Here is a 25,747-nt window from a genome sequence, read left to right on the forward strand (position 1 = left end):
AGCAGTGAACGTCTTGTTGCCATTGACAGCGGTAGCCAGGACAACGGGTGCTGTCTATCACAGCAGCTGATTAGAGTCTTGTTGAAAAGTCGCTTTAGCAGTGAAAAGTCTTGTTGCCATTGACAGCGGTCTGTTATAGACCAACCCGTCCGTTATCGAAAAATAACAGACGTCCGAACGTTGGGGAGCCCCGTTGAAATGAATGGAGCATTCGACAGATGACGTCACAACCATATAATAATAGGCTGTAATATAGGGCCTAATAACTAGAATTGTTGTTAACTGGTCCATGCATGCATGCATGCTATAAGAACAGATTAACTCATCTGAGGAATGGCATAGCCGTGCAGAAACACCAAGCACAGTGGAAGGGCACAAATGTAAGCTACATGAGAGCAAAATATTTCCGTCTTTGACCTGAAGGGCACTTTCGATGCGCAAAGTAGATAGTGCAAAGTTATTGCCAAGCTTCGCATGTCCTCGGTCATGGATGTGGAACACCTCTTCTGGAATATTTTCTCATAAAAGTAGGCTATCTACTAGAAGGCACACACATATGCGGCCGGTAACTACAGAAGGAGCTACGACTTCCTTTCATTCCGCTTAATATTGAGTTGTTTAAAATATAAACGGACGCAAAGCAAGATGGGCACATGCGAAGGGACATGGGACATGATTTTGTACTGTCTGGAAGGCTACTACTGCGCGTTGTTTAAGCCCCGTTTGACAGTCGGGAACAACGGCACAAGAAACATGGAGGAATATTAAGGTATGAAGACATACAGGCAAATCAGAAAATGATTTAAACCGAACATTATTAATGCCGCATGTGTCCTTGGCTTATCACTGCGCTAATTAGTCTCAAGACTTTCTCAAGACTGAGGTGTTCTCCTCTCGCCTTGGTCATTTTAATGTCCACTACTACTATGCATTGTACTAATGACAGATCCCAAAACAGGTCAGTTGAGATGAACTTCGCTACTTTATTTTCACGTGAAGGTTTTCAGTGGCATTTCCAAACGCGCGCTGATGTGCCGGTAGCTCGCTGCTGCCACTCATATTCGCAAGACTAGCTCTATCAGATTCCTCTCGTGCGTAAGACACATGTGACACGTGACACAGGTGCTTCATGGGTATTGTAGGCTCGCGAAATCGCATTGCATTGCGTTTGTAGCAAAGACGGTCCGAGGGAAAAAAAACTACAAAATGCGGTGCCTCATCATTTAGAATAGTGACGGACCCGCCAGAATGGCTAGTGAACCTTCGGTATCTACTAGCCAACGCCGACTTTCACCCGCATTTGGCTACCTGGCGTGTGTTAGTGTTAAGCCCTGACACACACACTCTCTCTCTCTCACCCAGTTGGTTCTTCATGGAGAGCAGTATTGAGTTCATCTGTGCTTTAGAGGCGTAGAGTTTGTTGATGGCCTTTTTGGACTGCACCACCTCCTTGGCCAGCACCACACACACGTCCTTCTGGCCCTTCTTAGCCGCATCCTTTATGGAGCGCTTCACCTTGTCTTGCTCACGCTGGATATCTACACACACACACACACACACACACACACACACACACACACACACACACAACAATGTATTAAGCCTCAGCCAGATGACACCGCAACGCGGGTTTTTTTGAATCCGAGTTGCAATAAAGTTGCAACCATACAGCATGTTTCAGTAAAAGATCATGTCCTAATGACAACGACAGGCTTGCTTCAGAATACACATTTCTTTATGTGAAGTTGTTGAGAACAAAAGTATTCGCTAATGGCCGTGATCGCCCACTCTTATCATGCAAATGACCTGTCATGCAGGGAGTCCACCAGTCTCTGACAGTGCCAGAAAGTTTCACATTTTTTTAACAGACCCAGCGAATTTTGTTTTCGATCTACAGACATATGCCATGGCTTGTTTAAAAGCTGAAGATCTTAGCTTTTTATTACTAAAAACGATACATGTCTAGCCTCTCCCATTCCGAAGTTATGTCCATTTTAAGCGACGGATAGTTTAACAAAAAATAGCGTCATTTCCCCCCTTTGTAAAAAGCGAAAGACGGTTTTATTATGCGCTTTACTCTCCGCAAGCGCGTACATAGCAGATTCAGAATATCAGAATGTGCAAGCTGCATAATTGAACATTACTATATGCCACAGAGACAAGTTAGATACAACAACAGACTGTACTGAATCATGCTGCTTAGCACCATGCTTCGTGAGTTGCTCTTACAAGAATAAGCATGCATGCTGCAACTTCTGGAATATTTTGGAAGACATTAGAACAATCACCAGGGAGTTTACAGTCTACATAACTGGTTGGCCCTCACGAAGTTGTAAGTCTGATGTATTTACTCCTTTCATTAGTTAAGTATGATGTTTTGTATGCAGGAGTAGCATGTCAAGTTACTAAAGGAATTTCTTATCCCAACATGTGTACTAGCATTTGCTGCTAACCGACTTATTTTCAAAACCAGCATCGCATAGTTGTTATTTTTCATTATGCTGAAGTGAGTGCTACGTGGAAAAATAGGCTACCAGCTTTGCGCATGTGGCACCTTGTGTAGCTTGTGGAGTGACTAGAGTAGCGAATCATTGCCATTTAGGCATCTGTTGATTGTGTTCTACACTTTATGCTGCTTTTTTTTAATTTGAGAAGTTTAAACTAAGGTGTTGAATACCAATACCGGGCAGGTATTTCTCCCTCCTCTGGAGGCTGCTGCGCGCTCACCGCTTCTCCTTCTCTTTCTGCCCATTACGCCTGTTTCAACTAGTGACATATACATAATATGCATTGCTGATAACTGTTTGGGTGCGCAGTTAAAAGATAATATGAAGCTTTGCTTCGTGTTAGTCAGGGTTTTTTTTTAAGATTTTGAACACGAGTGACCCACACTGGGCAGTTTGAAACGTAAAATATTGACCGTGGTAGAAATGAAAGAGTCTCCACAGTCCACACAAACAGTTGTCTGATGATGCCATTGTGCATGGAATTAATGTTGTGCGCAAAGCTAGTGATCACTGTGAAGATACCTCACTGTTTTTGGCCATGTGGCTGTGACGCAGATGTAAACAAATCCGTTTCGCCTGTAACAATGGCAACGCAAAGGCCTGCGTTACTCGATTTTCGCACTCTGGAACCCATTATTCAAAAAACTCGTTTTGTGCCACGTTTCTGGTGGGTTTCATATGGTTAACCCAGGGGAACGTTGTCACTGGCATAGAAAATCGTTCCCATGTAGCTGGCCCCTTACATTATATTATATTACAGCTCCACACACGTCCTTCTGGCCCTTCTTAGCCGCATCCTTTATGGAACGCTTCACCTTATCTTGCTCACGCTGGATATCCACACACACACACACACACACACACACACACACACACACACACACACACACACACCAATGTATTACATTATATTATATTACAGCTCCACACACGTCCTTCTGGCCTTTCTTAGCCGCATCCTTTATGGAACGCTTCACCTTATCTTGCTCACGCTGGATATCTACACACACACACACACACACCAATGTATTACATTATATTATATTACAGCTCCACACACGTCCTTCTGGCCTTTCTTAGTCGCATCCTTTATGGAGCACTAAACATAAACACACACACTCACACTTCTGGTGCGCCGGTGAGTGGCAGCAAGTCGAGTAGCTCTGTGTTTTGTCTCTGTTTTTTCATTTGTTTGTGTGACTGATTTATTGGTTTATTGACAACACATCCGTTTTCTCCTTACAGAAGCGCTGTTCTTCCTGTGGTCAAACAAATCCAGACAATCTCTTATAAAGACTTCAATACTTTTTTTCTCTTTTTTGTGTTTTTCTTCTTATCTCTTTCTTTACTTCTGAACACCACAAGGTGTCTATAATTATATCCTATGGATATGGATAAGTTTGGAATTCGTCCTGACAGTGGGAAACTTATTTACTCAAGGAATCAGCTGATCGCACTTTGCAAGTCTCCGTGTGCGCTTCAAGCTAACATCCCAAGGGAATTGTTTTGTTTCCGCGGATATTTCGCCTACTTAAGCTTAACTGATATGTCGTGGGTGTGGAGACTCAAGTGGAGGTGAAAAAAAGAAAATAGAACCAAAACAAAACACGCATGAATCCCGATTGTTCCGGGATCAGTGGCGTTCATGCGCTAGAGTCCAGAACTCGGTTGTCACATGAGTAGTGTCGTCAGCTGTCTCGAGAGGTCCCAAGCCCGTGAAGGCGACATTAATACTGTGTGTGTGTGTATGTGTGGTGACATCACTGACCTCGGATCTGTCTGTCGATGACGCGCATCTCTTTACGGAGTTTCAAGGACCACTCATTGATCTGTCCAAAACACACACACACACACACACACACACACACACACAAAGAGAAGTTGAGGAACACAATGTCACAGGAGGGCTGTCTTTGCTGTCTGATATGAGAGAGAGAGAGAGAGAGAGACAGACAGACAGACAGACAGACAGACAGATACAGAGAGGCTGTCACTCACAAACACTCACTGACACAATCCTTAGCCTACTGATGACAATGAACACAGTCACACACACTTACTGACATAATATGGCACAAATATATTCCTTACTCAACACAAACACCACATATCCTATTACCCCTGACTGACAGTACAGTCTGTTCCTCTGAACCAAGGACGTCTACATAAGCTTACTTACTGTATCATTGCTCTGAACAGACCGACCTGTTGCTGTCCTCCACTCCAGAGGCGTGTCGTCAAGCTAGCTAGTTCTATAGTTTACACAGGCACGCACAGGCAGGGCATCATGAGGTGTGTCCGTGTGGGGAATGTCACCGTTGTCACACTCACACCGAGCCTCTCTCTCTCTGTGTGTGTGTGTGTGTGTGTGTGTGTGTGTGTGTGTGTGTGTGTGTGTGTGTGTGTGTGTGTGTGTGTGTGTGTGTGTGTGTGTGTGTGTGTGTGTGTGTTTGGGGCTAACTGCTAACATGCTTCATGATCCACCGTGGACTGTGTTGACAAACATTAGCTTCAGGGCTAACCTCCACTGCAATCAAGGCTAGCTTTTGTCGAACCATCACAGATACCTCCGTATCTCTGTCAGAAGCGTAGTTGTCTTGACTCGCGTCTGGATTTAGAGCACAGATGCCGGGCTAAGAGCACACCCATGTCCGTTTAAGGCAAAAACGAGATCGGCTCTCTCCAGAGAGAAGCTACGCGACACTCCAGCCAGTGGAATGACAGTCGTAGGAGAGGCTGCCTGTGCTAGCTAGCGAGCCAACTCTGGCTTGACGGCTCGCTATGATAAACACTCACCAGGTCCTTCGGTGGCTTCTCTGATGTTTTCCCGAACAGTCCCATTGTGACAGGAGTTGGTACAGAGCCTAAAGCGCGACGACGCCCTAACGTTTTTGATAAACACTTCCACAACACTGAACCAACAGGTAACTTGGTACCAGAAACACAACACGGTGCTTCCGGGTTGTAACAGGGTGATGTGACGTCATTGCGTTGGCGCTGGCACGCCGTCTGGGCAGGGCTCTGTTTTTCTGTTTGTTGTAAGTTGAGAGAGTTATGCGAACTTTGTTTAAAGTTCCCAGGCTACAGTTTGATTGAAGAAAGAAAACGAAGGACACGTTGTCTTCACCATCACGAACATCATTCTCATCATGCTAGTAAGCTGGAGGAACAGCCTCTCTCTCCCACCTCTTCCCCCCCCCCCCTCCTCACACACACACACACACACACACACACACACACACACACACACACACACACACACACACACACACACACACACACACACACACACACGTCAGGCAAATGTGCATTGTAATGTAATTATGCTGCATTGCTCATGTGAAATGCCTGTTCACTGCCTCACTCATCAATAGCCTATGGAAATGACATGAAGGCGTGGTAGCCTATTATTCATGTTTATGAGGTTAGAATACTATATTGATAATAAATTAGATTCTGATTTACTGTTACTCTCTTGTAGGCCTATAAATAGCCTAGGACGACAGGGACTAGAGGACAACAAGTTGCAGAAGCAGTTGCAATTGCACAGAGGTGAAATAAAGTACCAAGACCTAGACCTAGAATACTATATTGATAATAAATTAGATTCTGATTTACTGTTACTCTCTTGTAGGCCTATAAATAGCCTAGGACGACAGGGACTAGAGGACAAAAAGTTGCAGAAGCAGTTGCAATTGCACAGAGGTGAAATAAAGTACCATATGGCACAACAAGACCTAGCAAAATAAGATGGGTAGTAAGTAGTACAGTAGTGGTGGTGTCAATAACAATCGATTCGGCAATGCATCGCAATGTGGGGCAGGACAATTCAATCGATTCACCAAATGCCATAATCGATGCAGCATATTTTTTCACGTTTTAAGTACTTCCATGGGCATTTCAGGAGCAAATGAACTTTACATTAAATTAAAGCACTTCAAAGCATTGAAAAATGCATGACTGATACAGACAATGGGCGATTAAGTGTTGTTCAGTATCTGACTGCTTGTATTGCCACATGACTGATGAAACATTTGCCTTGCTTTCAGTATAGAAATGTAATGCATTGTAATGCATCGTAGAATCGGATTGAATTGATTCAAAACAAATCGTTACCACCCGAATCGTAATCGAATCGAATTGTAAGGGCAGTGCCAATGCACACCAAGTAGAGAGCATATACAGCAGGGGTGGGGAACCTTTTTCATTCGAGGGGCCACTTCAAATTCATCCGAGGGCCGTAAAATTCCTCCGAGGGCCGTACTATGAACACAAACCAGGATTTCCTCCTGCACTTTAGGCCTATATTGATTTAAAACAGACTCACCCTTCTCTAGGTCCCCTGAATATAACTTAATTGTATTGCAAATGTATTTTCTAAAATTCCTGCACAAAATATTTCATATTTCATGTGAAGCTCCAAAACATTCAAATTACATCGGTGGCCGGATAAAACGGCCTCAAGGCCTCGAGACATAGGTTCCCCACCCCTGATATACAGATTACAGTGGTAAAGTGTGCATTGGTAGGCCTATAGCCTATCTAGCCTAATAAATAAGACTTTGGATAAGAATACAGGTAGGGCAATGAAGGAGGTATAAATTAAAAGGGGGTAATACACATGTAACTAACTTGCTATAGATGCCCTATAGAATGCCAAGTTACGGGGCAAACTGAATTCACACAGGCTATATTCATACAACTCTACACACTTGAATGTATGAATCAAATTATGTAGTATGTCTACATAGTTTGCCACATAACTTGGCCTTGGCCTATCAAATATTGGCTATGTATATTAGGGCCTAGGCTACATCATTACATTTTATTGCATTTGGCTTTATAACCAAAGGGACTTACAATCGAGGACATAAGCTAACATCAAATACAAAGTGCACAGGAAATATAGAAAACAAATGGTGATGCAAAGTAGGGCTATCTATCTATCTATCTATCTATCTATCTATCTATCTATCTATCTATCTATCTAATAATTAACAATCAATCATAATTCTGAAGTATCTGCAACACAGCTGTATTCTACATCTGGTCCATGTATAGGCCTTACAGCTGTGTTGCAGACACCTCAGAATTATGACCTGCTTGTTATCAGAAGAATGTTCTACAACTCTAAACATATGAATCAATTGTTATTGTTTTTAACGCAATGCATATCAAACACATCTGTTGTTCGATAGATAATTGTTTCATCCTGTAAACTAAAAGTAGGAAACTCAACAGCGGCGTCTGGAATTTTAAGAGGGAGGAGGGGCCACGACAGATATTCTAGCCAATCACAACGCCAAACTGGAACTACGTCAGCAGTCTTAACCAATCACAGTATCAGCAGAGTTGTTTTGAAAGGCGTACGTCGCCATGAATGTAACGGGCGCGTATTTTCAAAATGGAGGAAAAGCAAACTTTTCGGAGTGGATTGTATTCGCAAGACTTGTGCCTGTTTCACAATGGGAATGGCAATCCATGATACGATATTCACACGGATATATTTTGATTACTTTCTTATTTGACAGGACCACAGAATAAAACCAAAATGACGACCTCCATTGGGGACAAAATAGAGGTAAGCAAGCCTGTTTGCTAACTAGCTAGCCACCGATAGCTAGCTGTGTAGCGAAAGCCCAGTCTCGACTCTGGCAAAAAGATAACATCTACCTCACAACTCCTATCAACACCAAGCTCTAGTCCCAAATGTATTTAACTATCGTCTTGACAACCCTGTCAGTATGATGCATGTGTCGGATGTAATGTCTAGGTAGCTAATTCCGACGGGTTGGTTTCGGAACAAATTTTAGATGGAGACGGGTTGGCAGACACGGCTGCTAATTTAGTTTGTTAAAATGTTGAACACCGAACTGTATGTCAACTGTCTCTGCCGTTTAAGGCAGTGTAGAACTAGGCTCACCCAATTACAACTGTCGTTGTGTTAGAAAATTAGATAATCTAATGACTGAAATTAGCCTACGAAAATCAAGCAGGAGGACTGCGTGTTTGGCTGTCAGCGGCTGCTAAGCTGCATCGCCTGAGAGCAATCATGGACATGGTCTAGGCTGATTATTATTGTGTGGACGGTGGCGTCGGGGGCACGTCCATACTACTTTTAATATCATCTTAAAAATTTCCCACCACCTTTTCACAAATGTATTGTTTAAAAATATTAGCCCCGGACAGTTTGTCCACACCACTTTCCAAACCAAATCTTCACACTTGCCTGAGATATTTGATACTGGATAGACTTGCCACATCGCCAGCCACATCGCCAGCGTAGCAGACGCTCATTAGGGTGCGACAGGAGGTCTTGGGGTGTGTGACCAGTACCTGCGGCGGTTATGCAGTCATTCCGTTTGCCTGGATGATGTTTCCACAGGGATTTGAAGTTGTCATGGGATTTGGGATTCTGTCGTTAGAAGTCACTAACAGGTGGGTTAGTTCTTGTCAAATTAGCGGCAAGAGAGGCGCGCTGATTGTGTTGTGTCTGTTGAGATGCCGTGAGCATATGTAGCAGGTAACTAAGGACGCGCTGACACCAAGCTGCCTAGGCAGGCATCCGCCCTCAGCCCTCAGAGCGCGGCATACACACACAGCATCCGCAGAGAACACCGACTGGTAGCTAGCCAGCGCGGAAATATGTTGGACAAAGTGCTGAATTTATTCCAGAATCTGTCCGCGAAGGCCAAAAGCTCCAAACATGAGCGGCTCTTGGGGGCAGCGGAGGACCTAAAAATCGAGGTGAGCTGCCGCGACCAGAGGATGAGAGCGAGATGGAGAAAGATGGATGCAGGTGGAGTGAGAAGGCTTGCTGTTAGGCATTGGAGAGAGAGAGAGAGAGGTGGATGGATGGATGGAGAAAGAGGCGGGTTGGTCTCTATCTCCTCTGAGAGAGAGGGTGATGAGTTGGTGTTGGACTGGAGTCTTCCCTGAGAGCGTTAAGGAAAGCTTTGATCTCTCTCTGCTAGCAGATGGAGAGAGTGAGAAAGAGATGGAATAAGAATAAGGCTTGGTGTTATGCATTGGAGAGAGAGAGAGAGAGAGAGAGATGTCTAGGTGTTGAATGGACAGGAGGCTTCAGTGTGTGCGCGGCGCGCGCGTGCATGTGCAGGACTTTTGTGTGTTCACCTGTTGTGTAAGCCGTCTGTGTCTGTGTCTGTGTGCACGCGTCACACATGCACACGCGCGCGCGAAAGTAGAACTGGCCCTCCTGGACTTAAACCTGGACCTTCTGGGGTACTATACTGGGGCTCTGACCGCTACAACAAAGAGGCAAGCGTGTTGTTGTGACAGTGAGCGCGCACCCACAACCCTTGTGATGTCCGCTCCATCATACTGTGTGTGTGTGTGTGTGTGTGTGTGTGTGTGTGTGTGTGTGTGTGTGTGTGTGTGTGTGTGTGTGTGTGTGTGTGTAGGACTTCAGGTGCTGACTTTGCGGGATAAAGGCTCATTTTTGCGTGCGTGTGTGTGTGTGTGTGTGTGTGTAGGACTTCAAGGTGCTGACTCTGCTGGGTAAAGGCTCCTTCGCGTGTGTGTATCGAGCCAAATCCATACGCACCTCTATGGAGGTCGCCATCAAGACGGTAAAACACACACACCTACCTGTAGACACACTATACACACACACCTGAATGCTCGCACACACCCTATACACTCACACACACACACACAGATCTCTCTCTCTCTCTCTCTCTCTATCCATGACTCTCGCTCTCTCTCTCTCTCTCTTTTCTCGTCATCTGTAGATTTATAGTGTGAGTATGGCAATGCATGAGGCCTGTGTGTGTGCCTGTATATTGATAGTCCACCCATGTATAAAGCTGTCTGTGTGTTTGTGTATAGATTGACAAGAAGGCGATGCATAAGGCTGGGATGGTGCAGCGTGTCATCAATGAAGTGGAGATACAATGTCGCCTCAAACACCCCTCCATACTCGAGGTACTGTGAGCGTCTCTGTGTGTGTCTGAATTGCTATTTTGAGGACAATAACTATGTGTACCTGGTGCTGGAGTTGTGGTAGTAGTGTGTGTGTTTGTGTGTGTGTGTGTGTAACTATTTTGAGGACAGTAACTACGTGTACCTGGTGTTGGAGATGTGGTAGTAATGTGTGTGTGTGTGTGTGTGTGTATGTGTGTGTGTGTGTGTGGTTGAATAATTATTTTGAGGACAGTGACTACGTGTACCTGGTGTTGGAGATGTGTGTGTGTGTGTGTGTAACTATTTTGAGGAGAGTAACTATGTGTACCTGGATTTGGAGATTTGACAGTAATGTGTGTGTGTGTGTGTGTGTGTGTGTGTGTGTGTGTGTGTGTGTGTGTTTGTGTGTGTGTGGTTGTATAATTATTTTGAGGATAGTAACTATGTGTACCTGGTGTTGGAGATGTGGTAGTAATGTGTGTGTGTGTGTGTGTGTGTGTAACTATTTTGAGGAGAGTAACTATGTGTACCTGGTTTTGGAGATTTGATAGTAATGTGTGTGTGTGTGTGTGTGTGTGTGTGTGTGTGTGTGTGTGTGTGTGTGTGTGTGTGTGTGTGTGTGTGTGTGTGTTTGTGTGTGTGTGTGTAGCTGTATAATTATTTCGAGGACAGTAACTACGTGTACCTGGTGTTGGAGATGTGCCATAATGGGGAGATGAGTCGATACCTGAAGGAGCGCGAGGAACCCTTTACAGAGGATGAAGGTGAGTGGGGCTGGCTGTGTGTGTGTGTGTGTGTGTGTGTGTGTGTGTGTGTGTGTGTGTGTGTGTGTGTGTGTGTGTGTGTGTGTGTTTGTGTTCAATACTGAGGGTGTGATCAAAGTCTGGGGTGCGTTTCTCGTCGCTAGTTTCCATAGCAACTTACTCGGTACAAGCTACAAATAAACAATGGAGTCCTTTCTCAAAAGCCTAGTCAGCAAGTTCACATAAGCTTACACCTTCTAATGTTCTACAACTTTGTTAGTCTGATGCACTACAATAGCACAGGCGTATCTCAAAAGCAAAGACGCACCAGATTGCGCTGTGTCAGCTGTATCTGCAGCATACACTCTGCATTCTGCATCAGGACCTTATTTGTGTGTGTGTGTGTGTGTGTGTGTGTGTGTGTGTGTGTGTGTGTGTGTGTGTGTGTTTGTGTATACGCGTAGCCCGTCACTTCATGCACCAGATCGTGCGTGGGCTCCTGTATCTCCATACTCATGGCATTCTCCATCGGGACCTGACTCTCTCCAACCTGTTGCTGACGTCCGGCATGAGTGTTAAGATCGGGGACTTCGGCCTCGCTTGCCAGCTCGCTGTGCCAGAGGAGAGTCACTTCACCATGTGTGGAACACCCAATTACATATCACCAGAGGTACACGCACACACAGGACACTTTACCATGTGTCGAACACCCAATTAAATATCACCTGTGATCAGAGGTTGCGCTAGACTTTTTCACAGTCCGTCATTTTGACGGACAGGGTCGAAAAAAATCCGTCATCGCCTATTTTTAAAATTCTCCACCTGGTTTCTCAATGTGGGGGGCGCGACACCGCACCGAGAACAACACATGCGCAATTGCGGCCAATTGAGAGTAAACCGCTGTGTATACACCCCCTTTCACTCGACATTCATTCTCCAACTTCGAGGATGGAGTCAATTTTGCTGTTCACTTTCTCTCTCTGCCTCCCTCATTGCACTGTTTAAAAATCTGCAGATATCTCTCATGACGCGCGTCTGATTCAGTGTTCAGCGCTATGGTCACAACAAGCACTTTTTTAAAAGACGCGTGCAGGGATTTATCAGTCAGTCACTCGTTTTGCTCTGATTAATGCACCGATTGTAATACAAAGGCGCAGTGTTAAATAATATTCGCGTTGGACTTCACATGCATGATGGGAAGGAAAGCCGTCTTGAAGCAGAAAGGTGTAGCCCGGACAGTAGATACAGGTACTGAAGCCTACAACAGGAAGACGACCAGAATTCGCAAAACTTTGTTGAAACATGTCAGCGACGGTAAAGGGAGCCTCTCCATACGCAGCCCCATCGGCTTATATGTTGGCTCTGGGAGCGCGGTGAAGTTGTCTGAATAAAAAATATATCGCCTATAATGGGTGAACCAGCTATCGAAATGAGAGAAGGTTAGCCGTTTCTTGCAACGTTTGGCAAGTTGTAAGTTGCGTTGCCTGGTAATATTTAGGTTCTTGAATATCCGTCGTTTTTATTAGTTAATGTCCTGAAGCCGTTTTAGACCTGCGTTGCCTTTGAGCGAAGGTTCTGGCTAGCAAACGTGCTATTCGCATATTTGTTTATGTTTCAAGCGAGGAGTTATGAAAGAAGGCTTCTATGAAGGGCGATAGAGGGACAACTTCGTCATTGGCAGAAAATCAGATAGGCCTAGTCGGTAAATGTAGTAGGCCTAGGTCTACACATAGTTCTGATTCTTAAAGTCGAAGTCACACGTGTATGGTGGCAACGTCTTAATTTTAATTCATTATTTTGAGCAAGAGCAGAGGCGCGCGCTCTGCTGCAGCCAGCCGCACGGCCCAGCTGCGGCGCATGGTATGACAAGCAGGGAGAGAGGGAGAAAGGCAAACGATAGAAGCATGAAATTATCTGCGCTGATAACTATGCCTAATTGAAATGCATATTTGCTCTACTCGATAGAGACGTAGGCCTACTTAAACTTGTGATTTATTTATCATCACCCTGAATATTGATCCGTCAAAATGACAGACAGGCTTCAGAATTTTCCGTCATCCTTCAAAAAAATCCGTCAATGACGGACATTTGTCGGTTAACGCGACCTCTGCCTGTGATACACACACACACACACACACACACACACACACACACACACACACACACACAGAGCGAGAGAGACACAGAGCGAGAGAGACACAGGCACACTAATCCAGAAGAGAGCCACCACTACACCATTGTGTGGCTGGAACACCCAATTACATATCACCTGAGGTACACACACACACACACACACACACACACACACACACACACACACACACACATACACCAGGGTGGCCGCGGGTCCTTAAAAAGTCTTAAATTTCATTTTCGCCAAATAAGGCCTTGAAAAGTCTTATTTTGTCTTAAATTTTCAACCCAAATGTCTTAAATTTGTGGAGCTTAATTTAGGGAGGAATAATTATGTCAGCCATGTGATGAACTTCGCGACGGAAATCGGGAGTTGTAACCATGTAGTGTAATTTAGAACGCATTATTGAATTTTATTTAGTGTAAAGTTTCATTGTGTATAGTTTTGTGTTTTCAAACAGCTACATTAATGTAAGTAACCAATTGTTTTTTGTGCTTCATTTGAACCTGTGTGATCTTGCGAGTTGGTCCTAATTTCATTTGGAAAATGGTATTGAAAAGTCTTAAAATGTCTTAATTTTGACTGGATAAAACCTGTAAACGCCGCGAGTTGGTCTTAATTTTATTTGGAAAATGGTATTGAAAAGTCTTAAAATGTCTTAATTTTGACTTGGTCAAACCTGTAGACACCCTGCACACACACACACACACACACACACACAGCTCGCCGAACGATAGTATATACTGTATCACCAGAGGCACACACACACACACACACACACACACACACACACACACACACACACACACACACACACAGCTAGCCGTGGCAGAGTGTGGCATACCCAATTACGTATCACCAGTCTCTCTTTCTCTCTCTCTCTCTCTCTCTCTCTTTCTCTCTCTCTCTCTCTTACTGTGCTTAATAAACTACTACTCTACTCTAATGTAATTCTATGTCTACTGTATTCTATTCTGTTCTCTAGGTGGCTACCCGTACTGCAGTGCTCAAGGCCCCCAGGTGGACGCCTGGGCCCTGGGCTGCATGCTGTACTCTACTCTACTCTACTCTACTCTATTGTAATTCTATTCTCCTCTGCTCTCTAGGTGGCTACGCGCAGTGCGCATGGCCCCCAGGCAGACGTGTGGGCCCTGGGCTGCATGCTGTATGCGTTCCTGACGGGCCACCCCCCCTTCCACACCCAGACTGTGACTCGCACCCTGAGCCGTGTGGTCATGGGTGACTACACGATGCCCGCACACCTCTCTCCCTCAGCGCAGGACCTGATTGGTCAGCTACTGAGGAAAGACCCCGCCCAGCGGCCCAGCCTGTCAGCCGTGCTGGAGCACCCCTTCATGACCGGGGGAGGCGGGCCTAACCGTAGCCTGGCCAACCAGACTCAGGGGGCGGGCTCTGGGGTCTCGATGGACAGCGGCATCGCTACTCTCTCCGCCTCCTCTGCCAATCCACCAACTAGCAGCCGGTTGCACCGCAAGGCCAAGCATTTGATTGGTGGACCGGCGCTGCCCAACCGCATGGCTCCTGTCTCGGCCCAGTCACGCCCCCCACCCCCAGGCGACAGGACAAATCAGGAGGCTCCGTGGTTGCCCCCGGCGACAGGGGGCCGATCCTCGAGGGCAGAGAGGAGAGAGGCGGGGTCTGGAGACGGCGGGCAGCCAATGGGGCGCTTCCTGAGGCGAGCTCACTCCTCCGACAGACACGTCCCCTCAGCTCCCACTGGCCTGCAGAGGTGTCAATCAGACGAGATGCTGCCTGCCTTGGGGCGCAGCACCGCTGGTTACCATGGATACAGTGACCTCCGACACCCCCCCTCGCCCCCCGTCAAAGACTCCTCTCCCAGGTGTGTTGAAGACACAAGCTCCGGAATATTAGGCAGCATATAAGCTCTGCAATACAGGATAAGCTTTGGGATATTATACGGTATATACGATCTGGAATATTAGATAAGCTCTGGAATATTATGGAATTTTAGATAATATCTGGAATACAGGGTAAGCTCTGGGAAATTATACAGTATAAACTCTGGAATATTGCACATTTTTGGCATTATATATCACAGTGGAATTCTCTTTTCTGATTGGCTGGTGGGGTGATGATGACCATACATTTTGTGGAACCTGTCAAGCGTCTAACTTAGACGTGCATAGAATCTTCGTTTGGAATACCGGCAGTATCTAAGGGATAACGCTGTAGGAATCATGCACATCATCTACAGAAAATTAAATAATCACTCCATTGTCATTCCAGACGGAGATTCTAAGTGCGTTCAAGTTAAACGTGTCCGATAGAGAAAAGTCTAACTTGCTCACTAGATCCTGAAGCAGTCGGAATGAGTTGCACAGTATATAAGATCTGGAATATCTCATAAACCCTCGGATATTAGGGAAGGTTTGCCAAAGCAGATAATCTCTGGAATATTATACACAGTTAACTCTGGAATATCATGGAATTTCAATTTAGGCTGGCTGACCAATGCCAGGAAAAATCTGGGAATAGGGTTGTTTGTGTGTGAGGTCAGGAATTACTGCACCAGGGAATATCAGTGAGGGTTAAATGGCTAGAATCTGATGAATATCCAGAGTCTTTGTTTTGGCCAAAACCTTGAAGAGAACTGCCAGTCTGATGTCTGATGCCTCCTGTAATAACCAGCCAAAATCTGTGACTTTTGATCTGACTGTGTGTGTGTGTGTGTGTGTGTGTGTGTGTGTGTGTGTGTGTGTGTGTGTGTGTTTTTCTGCCTCAGCTGTTCTTCCTCTGGACATGGAGTACTGACGACCGACACAAACGCACACCAGCCCTGGTTTACAGACTCAGGTAACACACACACACACACACACACACACACACACACACACACACACCAGCCCTGTTTTACATACTCAGGTAACACACACACACACACACACACACACACACACACACCCAGATCTGGTTTACAGACTCAAGTAACACACACACACACAAACACAGTCCTTGCGTGTATATTAATTGTGTGTGTGTGTGTGTGTGTGTGTGTGTGTGTGTGTGTGTGTGTGTGTGTGTGTGTGTGTGTGTGTGTGTGTGTGTTTCCAGGTCTCCACGTGGATGGCAGTAGCCACAGCAGCAGGGGGGGATTCTCAGGCCACGGCTCCTGGAGTGAACCCTCTACGCTCACAACACAGAACACACACACGCACTCGCACGCCAAAACACACACGCACTCGCACGCCAAAACACACACGCACTCGCACGCCAAAACACAGCCGCACTCGGAAATACACCCGCACACACACACCACATCACACCCCCACACGGGGTCGGAGGGGCGAGAGAAAGCCGTGCAGCCCCCAGCCCCCCCCAAGAGGAGCCTGCCCCCCCTCTCCACCGCACGACTCAAACCCATACGGCAGAAGACCAAGAACGCAGTGGTCAGTACACGGGTGTGGGTGTGGGTGAGCATCCTAGAGTCTGGTGAGGTGTGTGTGGAGTCTGGTGAGGTGTGTGTGTGTGTGTGTGGGGGGGGGGGTGTCTGGTGAGGTGTGTGTGTGAGTGGGGAATTCCTGTTTGTGTCTGTGTGTGTGGAGCTCACATTTGTGTGTGTGTGTGTGTGGTGTAGGTGAGCATCCTGGATTCTGGAGAGGTGTGTATGGAGCTTCTGAAGGGAGTCGGCCCTCAAGAGAGAGTTAAAGAAGTACTACGCATCTCACACGACGGCACCATGGTGAGTTAAGGGGGATTCATACTTGGCGTGACTGGCGCTACCCTCCTTCATACTTCACTCGCGACGATGGCGCGCGCCGTCACGTGACCCAAAATGACGTCACACGCCGTGGCGCGAGCTGCCGTGCCACGAGTTCGTGCACCCCACATTTTTTGTAACTTGGCGTGTGCCACCAGCGACCATGTAGGTAGGCAGACAAAGCAGGAGTGGCGAAGAGAGGCTACAGCTACTGTAGGCTACTACAGAATGGATTCTGCATCATTTTGAGGATAATAAAATGTCCTAGAGAGTTATTTTATCTTCTCCCTTAAATGTTGTTCAGTGAAACAATTGTTTACTTTGTTCAGAAGCACGTTGTGTTCGGCGATCTATTTATAAATTCTGCCGCCAGAACAATGCTCTCACATGGTCTTGGAATGATCTGGCAATGTAGGCTACAACAAAAATCTATGTTTCAATGTGTCAGATGTTCAGACGTTCAGTAGCCCTACAGCAGCCGTGTTTGGCTTTCTATTTTATATATCCGTAGAACCCACGCTGCGAGTTGCGAAAGATACTGCAGTTTCTCTCATGAACAGCAGAGGGCACTTCCGAAAATGCGAGCGAAAGCCTGTTTGAAGTATGAATAGTCTGGCGCAAGTGATGACGTCATTGATGGTTCTCGCGCCAAAGTGCGCACGTGAAGTATGCAGAGCCCTTTAGTGTGTGTGTGTGTGTGTGTGTGTGTGTGTGTGTGTGTGTGTGTGTGTGTGTGTGTGTGTGTGTGTGTGTGTGTACTACGCTTCTCACACGACGGCACTATGGTGGGTGATGGTGTGTGTGTGTGTGTGTACTACGCTTCTCACACGACGGCACTATGGTGGGTGATGGTGTGTGTGCGTGCGTACTACGCATCGCATCACACAACGGCACTATGGTGAGTTAGAGTGTGTGTGTGTGTGCGTGGTGTTGATGTTTGTTATTGTTTATCCAGGTGACCATCTACCAGCCTAATGATGGGCGGGGCTTCCCCGTGTTGGACACGCCCCCCAGCCCCCCCGAAGACATTCTCATCTGCAGCCTACAGGACCTGCCAGGTGCACACACACACACACCCACTAGGGCTACTCGATTATGAGAAAAATCAATATCGCGACTATTTCAGTCACATTTTTTTTTTTACTATATTTCCTTTAAAGACGAATAATTGTGTTAAACAATTCCCAAATCAGTGTGATTGGAGGGCCATAGAGAAACACACAGTGGTATTCTGCATGAGTGTTGGGTAGCAAGTCTGCTCTGTGCTCGCAATGGCTCAAGTGGAGGGGATTGTATTGCGATTAGCGTAATCTACCTTTTGGCAGTATAGACAAATGGCAAAAATAATGTTTCAACTCGATATTATGAAATTTGATATCACGATATAAATTCAATATATTGCACAGCCCTAACACACACACCCTGTACGCTACTAAATTTGCGTGTGTCTGTGTGTTGTAGATAAGTACATTAAGAAGTACCTGCACACCACAGCTACTGTGTGTGCGTGCGTGTGTAGATGAGTACATTAAGAAGTACCTGTATGCCACTAAATTTGTGTGTGTGTGTAGATAAGTACATTAAGAAGTACGTACCTGTACGCCACTAAGTTTGTGGAGCTGGTGAAGTGTATTAGTGTGTGTGTGTGTGTGTGTGTGTGTGTGTGTGTGTGTGTGTGTGTGTGTGTGTGTGTGTGTGTTGTAGATAAGTATGTTAAGAAGTACCTGTACGCCACTAAGTTTGTGGAGCTGGTGAAGTGTATTAATGTGTGTGTGTGTGTGTGTGTGTGTGTGTGTGTGTGTGTGTGTGTGTGTGTGTGTGTGTGTGTGTGTGTGTGTGTATGTGTTGTAGATAAGTATGTTAAGAAGTACCTGTACGCCACTAAGTTTGTGGAGCTGGTGAAGTCCAAGAGTCCGAAGGTGACGCTCTACAGCAGCTTTGGCAAGTGCATGCTGATGGAGAACACACCAGCTGACATGGAGGTCTGCTTTTACGACGGTATGCACAGAACATGGACACACACACACACACACACACACACACACACACACACACACACACACACACACACAGACCATGAGAACACACCATCAGAACACACCATCTCATCTGGAGGACTGCTTTTACAACGTTACACAATGCACACACACACACACGCGCGCGCACACGGGCCAATATGGAGGTGTGCTTTTATGGTACGCAACACACATACACACACACACACATGCATGCTGAAGGACAACAAGCCCAATGCTGCATTCAGACCAAAAGCAACTGAGCTGCAAAATACAGCGGATGGAAAAAATCCAAGTTCATATTTCCGCAACCAGACGTTGCTTCTAAAGGATGATATTTTTTGGGGGAATTCTCGTGGGTCCCGTGGGATTCCAGAGGAATGGGAGTCAAAATGTTATCAAGAATGGGACGGGAATAAAAATGAACAGGAGCGAGCAGGAGCGGAAATGCCCGAAAAATTTATGATTTTCATCATATTTGAAGTCACCAAAAGTAGCCTACACCTGTCCATTGTTACACAGTTTTCTGACATAACCTGCGCACATGTCGTGAACCACTGCGGGGTGCTTTTTTCATAATTAAAAATCCCCCCTCTGTTTTTTTTGTTTGTTTTTTTTTGGATGAAAGACAAAACGGGACTGGGAGGGAGAGGAATTGATTTTGAGTGGGAGTGGGCGCGGGATTGTGAGTCATTCTTACAGGAGTGGGACGGGATGGGATTTATTTTTTCACTCCAGCCCGGGATGGGATTTTGTTTCTGGGAGCGGGATGGGACAGTAGTGAAAATCCACTCCCGTGTCATGCTCTAGTTGCTTCCTCTGCCAGCCTTCATACCTCCATCCGTAATATGACGTATGTCACACAAATTCCTCTAAAGCCTAGTTTATACTTAACCTGACTCTCACCAGATGAATGGGTACCGCCTTGCTCAACGAGCATCCATCTGGAGCTATGCCATAGGCCTAGGTTTCCGACGTTTTTTTAAAAATAAACTTTGGACGTCATTGGAGAAACGCTTGTCTGATATGTGTGTGTGCGCGACAGGGGTGGAACTTGAGTTTTTTTCCCCACCAGTCACTGTAGCAGGTGTCAACTCATAATAATAACAATAGTAGTCGAAATCAGTTATTTATTATTATTAATAAAACTATCATTATAACTATTATTATGATTAATATTTATATGTTTGCGTTAGGTTGACCATGTCCTTAACACCAGAAAGGAGGACTTCTTATGTGGTTGGAGGTGTGGGGGAGTTTTTAGATACAATTTCCTGCATTCTAATTAATTTTAGGGTGAAGAATGGCAAATCGCTTGGACATTCAGGCTATTCATAGCCCGAGTGGAGGTGAAAGTTTTCACTCGTCAAAGTGACTGGTGGTTTGAAAAATGTACCAGTCACCACTGAAATTTACCCGTCATTGGCAGGTGGACGGGTGCTTATTTCCATCCCTGGTGTGTGCGTGCGTGTAGGTGCTAAGACCCATTGCAGTGCGGACCTTTTGCATGTGTGAGCCAGGAGGGAGGGTGTATGTAATGTTAATGTGTGTATGTGTGTGTGTTTGTAGGTGCTAAGACCCATCGCAGTGCGGACCTGCTGCGCGTGTGTGAGCCTGGAGGGAAGTCCTATACGGTGAAGGGAGAGGCGGGACTTAACGGACTCAGCACTGAAGCGCGACGCTATGCAGAGCTAGCAGATGAGGTAACACACAGACACACACACACAAGAATACACACACACTACAGCACTGAAACGTGACGCTACGCAAAACTAGCAGATGAGGTAATACAGACACACACACTAGAATACACACACACTACAGCACTGAAGTGCGACGCTATGCAGAACTAGCAGATGAGGGGCCTGTACTACGAAGGTAGTTCAACCTAACTAGAACTAACCCAGGGGTAACCCGGGGTTGACAAAAACTGGCTACCTTGACTGGGGTTAACCCGTACTACGACGCTGATTTAGATGTTGGTTTGTCTACCCCGAGTTGTCTAAATCAGAGTATCTGCGCATTCTCGTAGCAGGGCAACCGCGGCCAATCAAACAGCGGTTATGATCAATCGTTTCTGCAGCGCATTAACTGGAATGCTGAGAAATTAAAAAGACGCCAGTGCGCAATGATAACTAGGCTATTTGTTTACATTTCACTTGGTCGAAAATGCACAGCCTTCATCCCAACAGTTTTAGTAGCCTATTTTAACTTGTTTCATAACGTGCGTACAATAACACAAACTATGAACCAAGATTATTTTAAATACTGCAATAATGTGCAGCCACTTCTTCATGCATCTTACTGAAATGCTTGTGCATACTGCGCAGTTCAATTGTATTTTAATCCACTGAATCGGCTTGCGCTGATGATTAACCTTATGCATAATTGTAATCTTATTTATTACTTACATGACCATACTCCACCAATGAAACAGCTATTGGCAGTGTCTGTACGAAGTATGAAGTGACGGGGCATTACCAAACAGTTCTGCAATCGCACACGATTGTGAATTAATATATGTGCGTTAATGTCACTGAAGGTTCGTCAGAAGGAGTGGAAGAATTTTGAAATGTGTTGTGCGCCTTTACGCGGCGGAAAGATCCTCACTAGCTGGACTGTTTCGAGATTTCAGCCAGAGTAGTTCAACACCAACTTAACCAAGAACTTAAACTGCCGATGCCAGGTTTGAGATTTAGAGTAAATTGCCATGGCAGCATACCTCGTGTCAAACATATCCACCTTTTGTAGTGTGGGTTAACCAGGAACATACGCTGCACGTGACCAAGTTACTCTCGAAGTTACCCTGATAAGCCACACACACACACACACACACACACACACACACACACACACACACACACACACACACACACACACACACACACTAGAATACACACACTCAGCTCTGAAGCATAATCAAAATGGTGCTTGTATGCTAGTTAGCGCAGAAACATAAACTCAGCTCTCGTCCATGGGTATGGAGTCATAACTTGCTGTGTTTCCCTGGATACGGAGTGATTACTAGCTGTGTTTCCATGGATACAGAGTGATTACTAGCTGCGTTTCCATGGATACGGAGTGATTACTAGCTGTGTTTCCATGGATATGGAGTGATTACTTGCTGTATTTCCATGGATGCGCATGATCAGTAGCTGTGTTTCCATGGATATCAAGTGATTACTACCTGTGTCCATGCATGTGAAGTGATTACTTACTGTGTTTCCATGGATACAGAGTGATAAGTAGCTGTGTTTCCATGGATACGGAGTAATTAGTAGCTGTGACGATGCATACGGAGTGACTAGGAGTGGTTACAAGCTGTGAAGTCTCCTCCCACCCTGTCTAGCGGCGTGAAATAGTTTGATCATTAGTGTGTGTGTTTCAGGGTCATGACATGTGTGTGTCTCTGGAAGCCGCCATCACAGTGGAGGAGGAACGCAGCTCGAAAAACACACACTTCTTTCCCATCACCATCGGCAGGTAACACACACACACACACACATTACCAACATGAACGCAACAATTGTGAAATTACCACAAAATTGGCACCCTGTTGATTTCACAGAATTCTGTGATACCAGGTTGAATGTACACACACACACAGGCAGCAACAATAGATTTCATTTTCTCTGTGTGTGTGTGTGTGTGTGTGTGTGTGTGTGTGTGTGTGTGTGTGTGTGTGTGTGTGTGTGTGTGTGTGTGTGTGTGTGTGTGTGTGTGCGCACGCACGCAGGAAACCCGCTAGCTCCACCCAGACAGCTCCTTCTCAGGCAGCACAGGTGTGTGTCAGCCCTCCCCAAGGAACACTCATCACCCCCTCAGTAAGACTCACACACTCATTCATCACCCCCTCCATAACACACACACACACACACACACACACACACACCCTCCATAAATCACACACTTGATTTTTTGCACACTTTATGATGACTGTCAATATTAACGCTCTGTGTGTTGTGTGTCTGTGTGTGTGTAGATGCTGTCGTTTGGGGGTTCTGATCTGACTGCGGTGAGTGTTGCAAAGAGCTCCGCCCTGGTGGCCAAGAGGGAGAACGGCAGCAACGCTAATGCTAATGCTAACTGTGCTAAGTCCAGCGCGGCTGGCAGCAGTAGCAACTCCACGGCTGGCAAAGTGCTGAAGTCTGTCTTTGTGCCCAACGTAGGCTGGGCCTCACAGGTACACACACACACACACACACACACACACACACACACACACATATTTTATTTATATAGGGCCCTTTATAAAGGGTGTCCTGAAAAATGTTTACAACCTTCAAACCATTGTAAGGTAGCTGTTAACTCAAGCTCATGGAATTTGCCAAGTAAAATTTTAGACATCACTTTTTAATTTTGTCACCAGCTGTTCTCAAACAATCAGTTGAGAGTTGTGCGTGGAACAGACAAACTAACAAACACAGGAGCCACAGACAGACGTTCCTTTCATTACTGGATATATAGATATATTTGCCAACTGAAGCTGTGTATTATATATATATACACGTGTGTGTGTGTGTGTGTGTGTGTGTGTGTGTGTGTGTGTGTGTGTGTGTGTGTGTGTGTGTGTGTGTGTGTGTGTGTGTGTGTGTGTGTGTGTGTGTGTGTGTGTAGTTGACCAGTAGTGTGGATCCAGTTTAATGACTGTGTGTGTGTGTGTGTGTGTGTGTGTGTGTAGTTGACCAGTGGTGAGGTGTGGGTCCAGTTTAATGATGGCTCTCAGCTCGTCGTCCAGGCCGGAGTCTCGTGCATCACATTCACATCACCTGACGGACACACAACCAGGTACACACACACACACACACACTCCAGTATACTCTTCAGTAGCATATCTATTTGCTGCACATCCGCATTCAAATTCTTTGGTCAGCCGTGGTTGGCTTTGCTAACGTGTGTGTGTGTGTGTGTGTGTGTGTGTGTGTGTGTGTGTGTGTGTGTGTGTGTGTGTGTGTGTGTGTGTGTGTGTGTGTGTGTGTGTGTGTGTGTGTGTGTGTGTGTGTTTAGGTTCCAGGAGAGTGAGCGGTTGCCAGAGTTGGTGAAGGAGAAGTTGCAGTGTCTATCATCCATACTGAGTCTCTTGGCCACGCCCCCTACGCAATAACACACACACACACACACACACACACACACACACACACACACACACTAGCGGCAGTGTCTTCATCTACCTGTATACTCAGTTTACTGGCTACATCATTGGATCAGACACTCGACTGGACATCAATCAACCCCCCCCCCCCTATGTCAACTTCTCATTGGACCAAACATGATCCCGCCTCCTCTGCCCTGCCGTCTTCCAATTGGTCTACACGTGACTCTTCATCTTCTCATTGGTCCAGGCTTGACCAATCAGCACTTACTTCTGGTGTTGCCGGCTCTCTATGAAATGTAGTGTCTTCATGAAATGTTTTGTTTTGTTATGAAATATTTCTGTAAATATTTTTTAAACGAAAAAAGTGCAGCTATTGTTAATAGCTATGTGTACAGCTATTGTTGATTATGAAAAGAGTATCTATATTTTTACATGTTGTGTTGTACAGAATATGGGTGTTTTGTACGTCTGTTAGCTGTTTTTCTGACTCCTGTCTGCTTTAGTCAGCCTCGTCCTGGTGTTTATAGAGGGAGGATAGACATGGAATAGAGGGACGACCATAGAATGTTTAGAGGGATGGAATGGCATTAAACAAACACCTGCTGATAGCATTAACCAGACTCCTCCAGTCATTAAATACCTTATGAAACACCAACTAGACTGTTTTTTTTATTTAACACCTTATAAAACCACAGACAGATGTTAAAGGAGAAATGGCCCTGGGAACAAAATACTTCCGTTGTCTGTCTGTCAGGCAGGGGAAGGCACAGAGTCTGTAGCTGAAAAGGCTCCTCTGGTTGGCCAGAAACGGGTGCAGGGGGTGTCTGTTATTTTCAAGCTCAAGCTCAACCAGACTCATGTTTACTAAACCCCTTACATATCAACCAGAATCCTCTTGTCATTCAACACCTTATAAAACACGAGTTGGAATCCTGTTTACTAATCACCTTGCGTGATCAACACTGTTTTTCTGCTTATTTTTCCTATTGAAAAAACAACCTACCATAATATGCCATTATATCTTCTTAAACTATACCTTAGTGTAACATGGTCATACATTCTGATTTAAATACTATTAGCTATTACTCACAATTGTGCAGTAGTAGGCATATGGTTCATCAAGCAGAAGTCCTGTTATATAAATTCCGGCAGTTTTATTTTGACACGGGGATTTTATTTTGATAGCGGTGCTGAAGAGGCTCGCAGTCGGGTGCGCATGCGTGTTCGACTCGCAGCTGGGATCAGATTAACCACCGCAGCCCCTTAGAATCTAGTGTTCCTAGAAAATCTCTTAACCAAGGAGCTCCACAGCAGCCGAGCCTTGAGCGTCTGTACTACTGTAACAGCACCATGGGCAACAGAGCCAAACCACACCTGGAAAATTGAGGATGCCCCCCCCCCCCCCCAGCCTGGTCCTGACCATCCCGTAATACTAGGCTACCATTTCATTTCGTAGCAGTGTTGAATAATCTGATTTTATTTGATTTATCTGGCTTCAGTGTGAGTGCCAGATTGAGAGTGAATTGTTTCATGTTCGACACTGGCAATACTCTGCTCTCCTGAAAGGAGGGAGGGATAGATAGATATTTGC

General features: G+C 45.6%; 2 protein-coding genes across 2 annotated transcripts in view; one reads left to right on the forward strand and one right to left on the reverse strand.

Moving 5' to 3' along the window:
* The window catches only part of chmp3 (charged multivesicular body protein 3), a 10,420-nt gene extending 4,957 nt beyond the window's left edge, over positions 1-5,463 (reverse strand). The window contains exons 1-3 of the mRNA XM_063184673.1: positions 5,304-5,463; positions 4,276-4,336; positions 1,359-1,538 (exon numbers count right to left, since the gene is read on the reverse strand). Coding sequence (XP_063040743.1) covers positions 1,359-1,538; positions 4,276-4,336; positions 5,304-5,348 — 286 coding nt within the window. The 5' untranslated portion in view covers positions 5,349-5,463. The remainder of the gene's footprint in view (positions 1-1,358; positions 1,539-4,275; positions 4,337-5,303) is intronic.
* A 2,445-nt stretch (positions 5,464-7,908) lies between these two features.
* Positions 7,909-24,298, forward strand: plk4 (polo-like kinase 4 (Drosophila)). The gene is made up of 17 exons (XM_063183412.1): positions 7,909-8,088; positions 10,001-10,096; positions 10,356-10,451; positions 11,080-11,194; positions 11,638-11,843; positions 14,414-15,168; positions 16,072-16,142; positions 16,401-16,735; positions 16,924-17,028; positions 18,002-18,104; positions 18,898-19,044; positions 20,631-20,764; positions 22,450-22,544; positions 22,798-22,885; positions 23,044-23,244; positions 23,743-23,849; positions 24,069-24,298. Exons 1-17 carry the CDS (start codon positions 8,059-8,061, stop codon positions 24,163-24,165), a joined length of 2,781 nt encoding a protein of 926 aa, XP_063039482.1. The 5' UTR covers positions 7,909-8,058; the 3' UTR covers positions 24,166-24,298.
* Positions 24,299-25,747: the final 1,449 nt, after the last annotated feature.

Source organism: Engraulis encrasicolus, chromosome 19 (assembly GCF_034702125.1).
Source record: "Engraulis encrasicolus isolate BLACKSEA-1 chromosome 19, IST_EnEncr_1.0, whole genome shotgun sequence".
Lineage (NCBI taxonomy): Eukaryota > Metazoa > Chordata > Actinopteri > Clupeiformes > Engraulidae > Engraulis > Engraulis encrasicolus.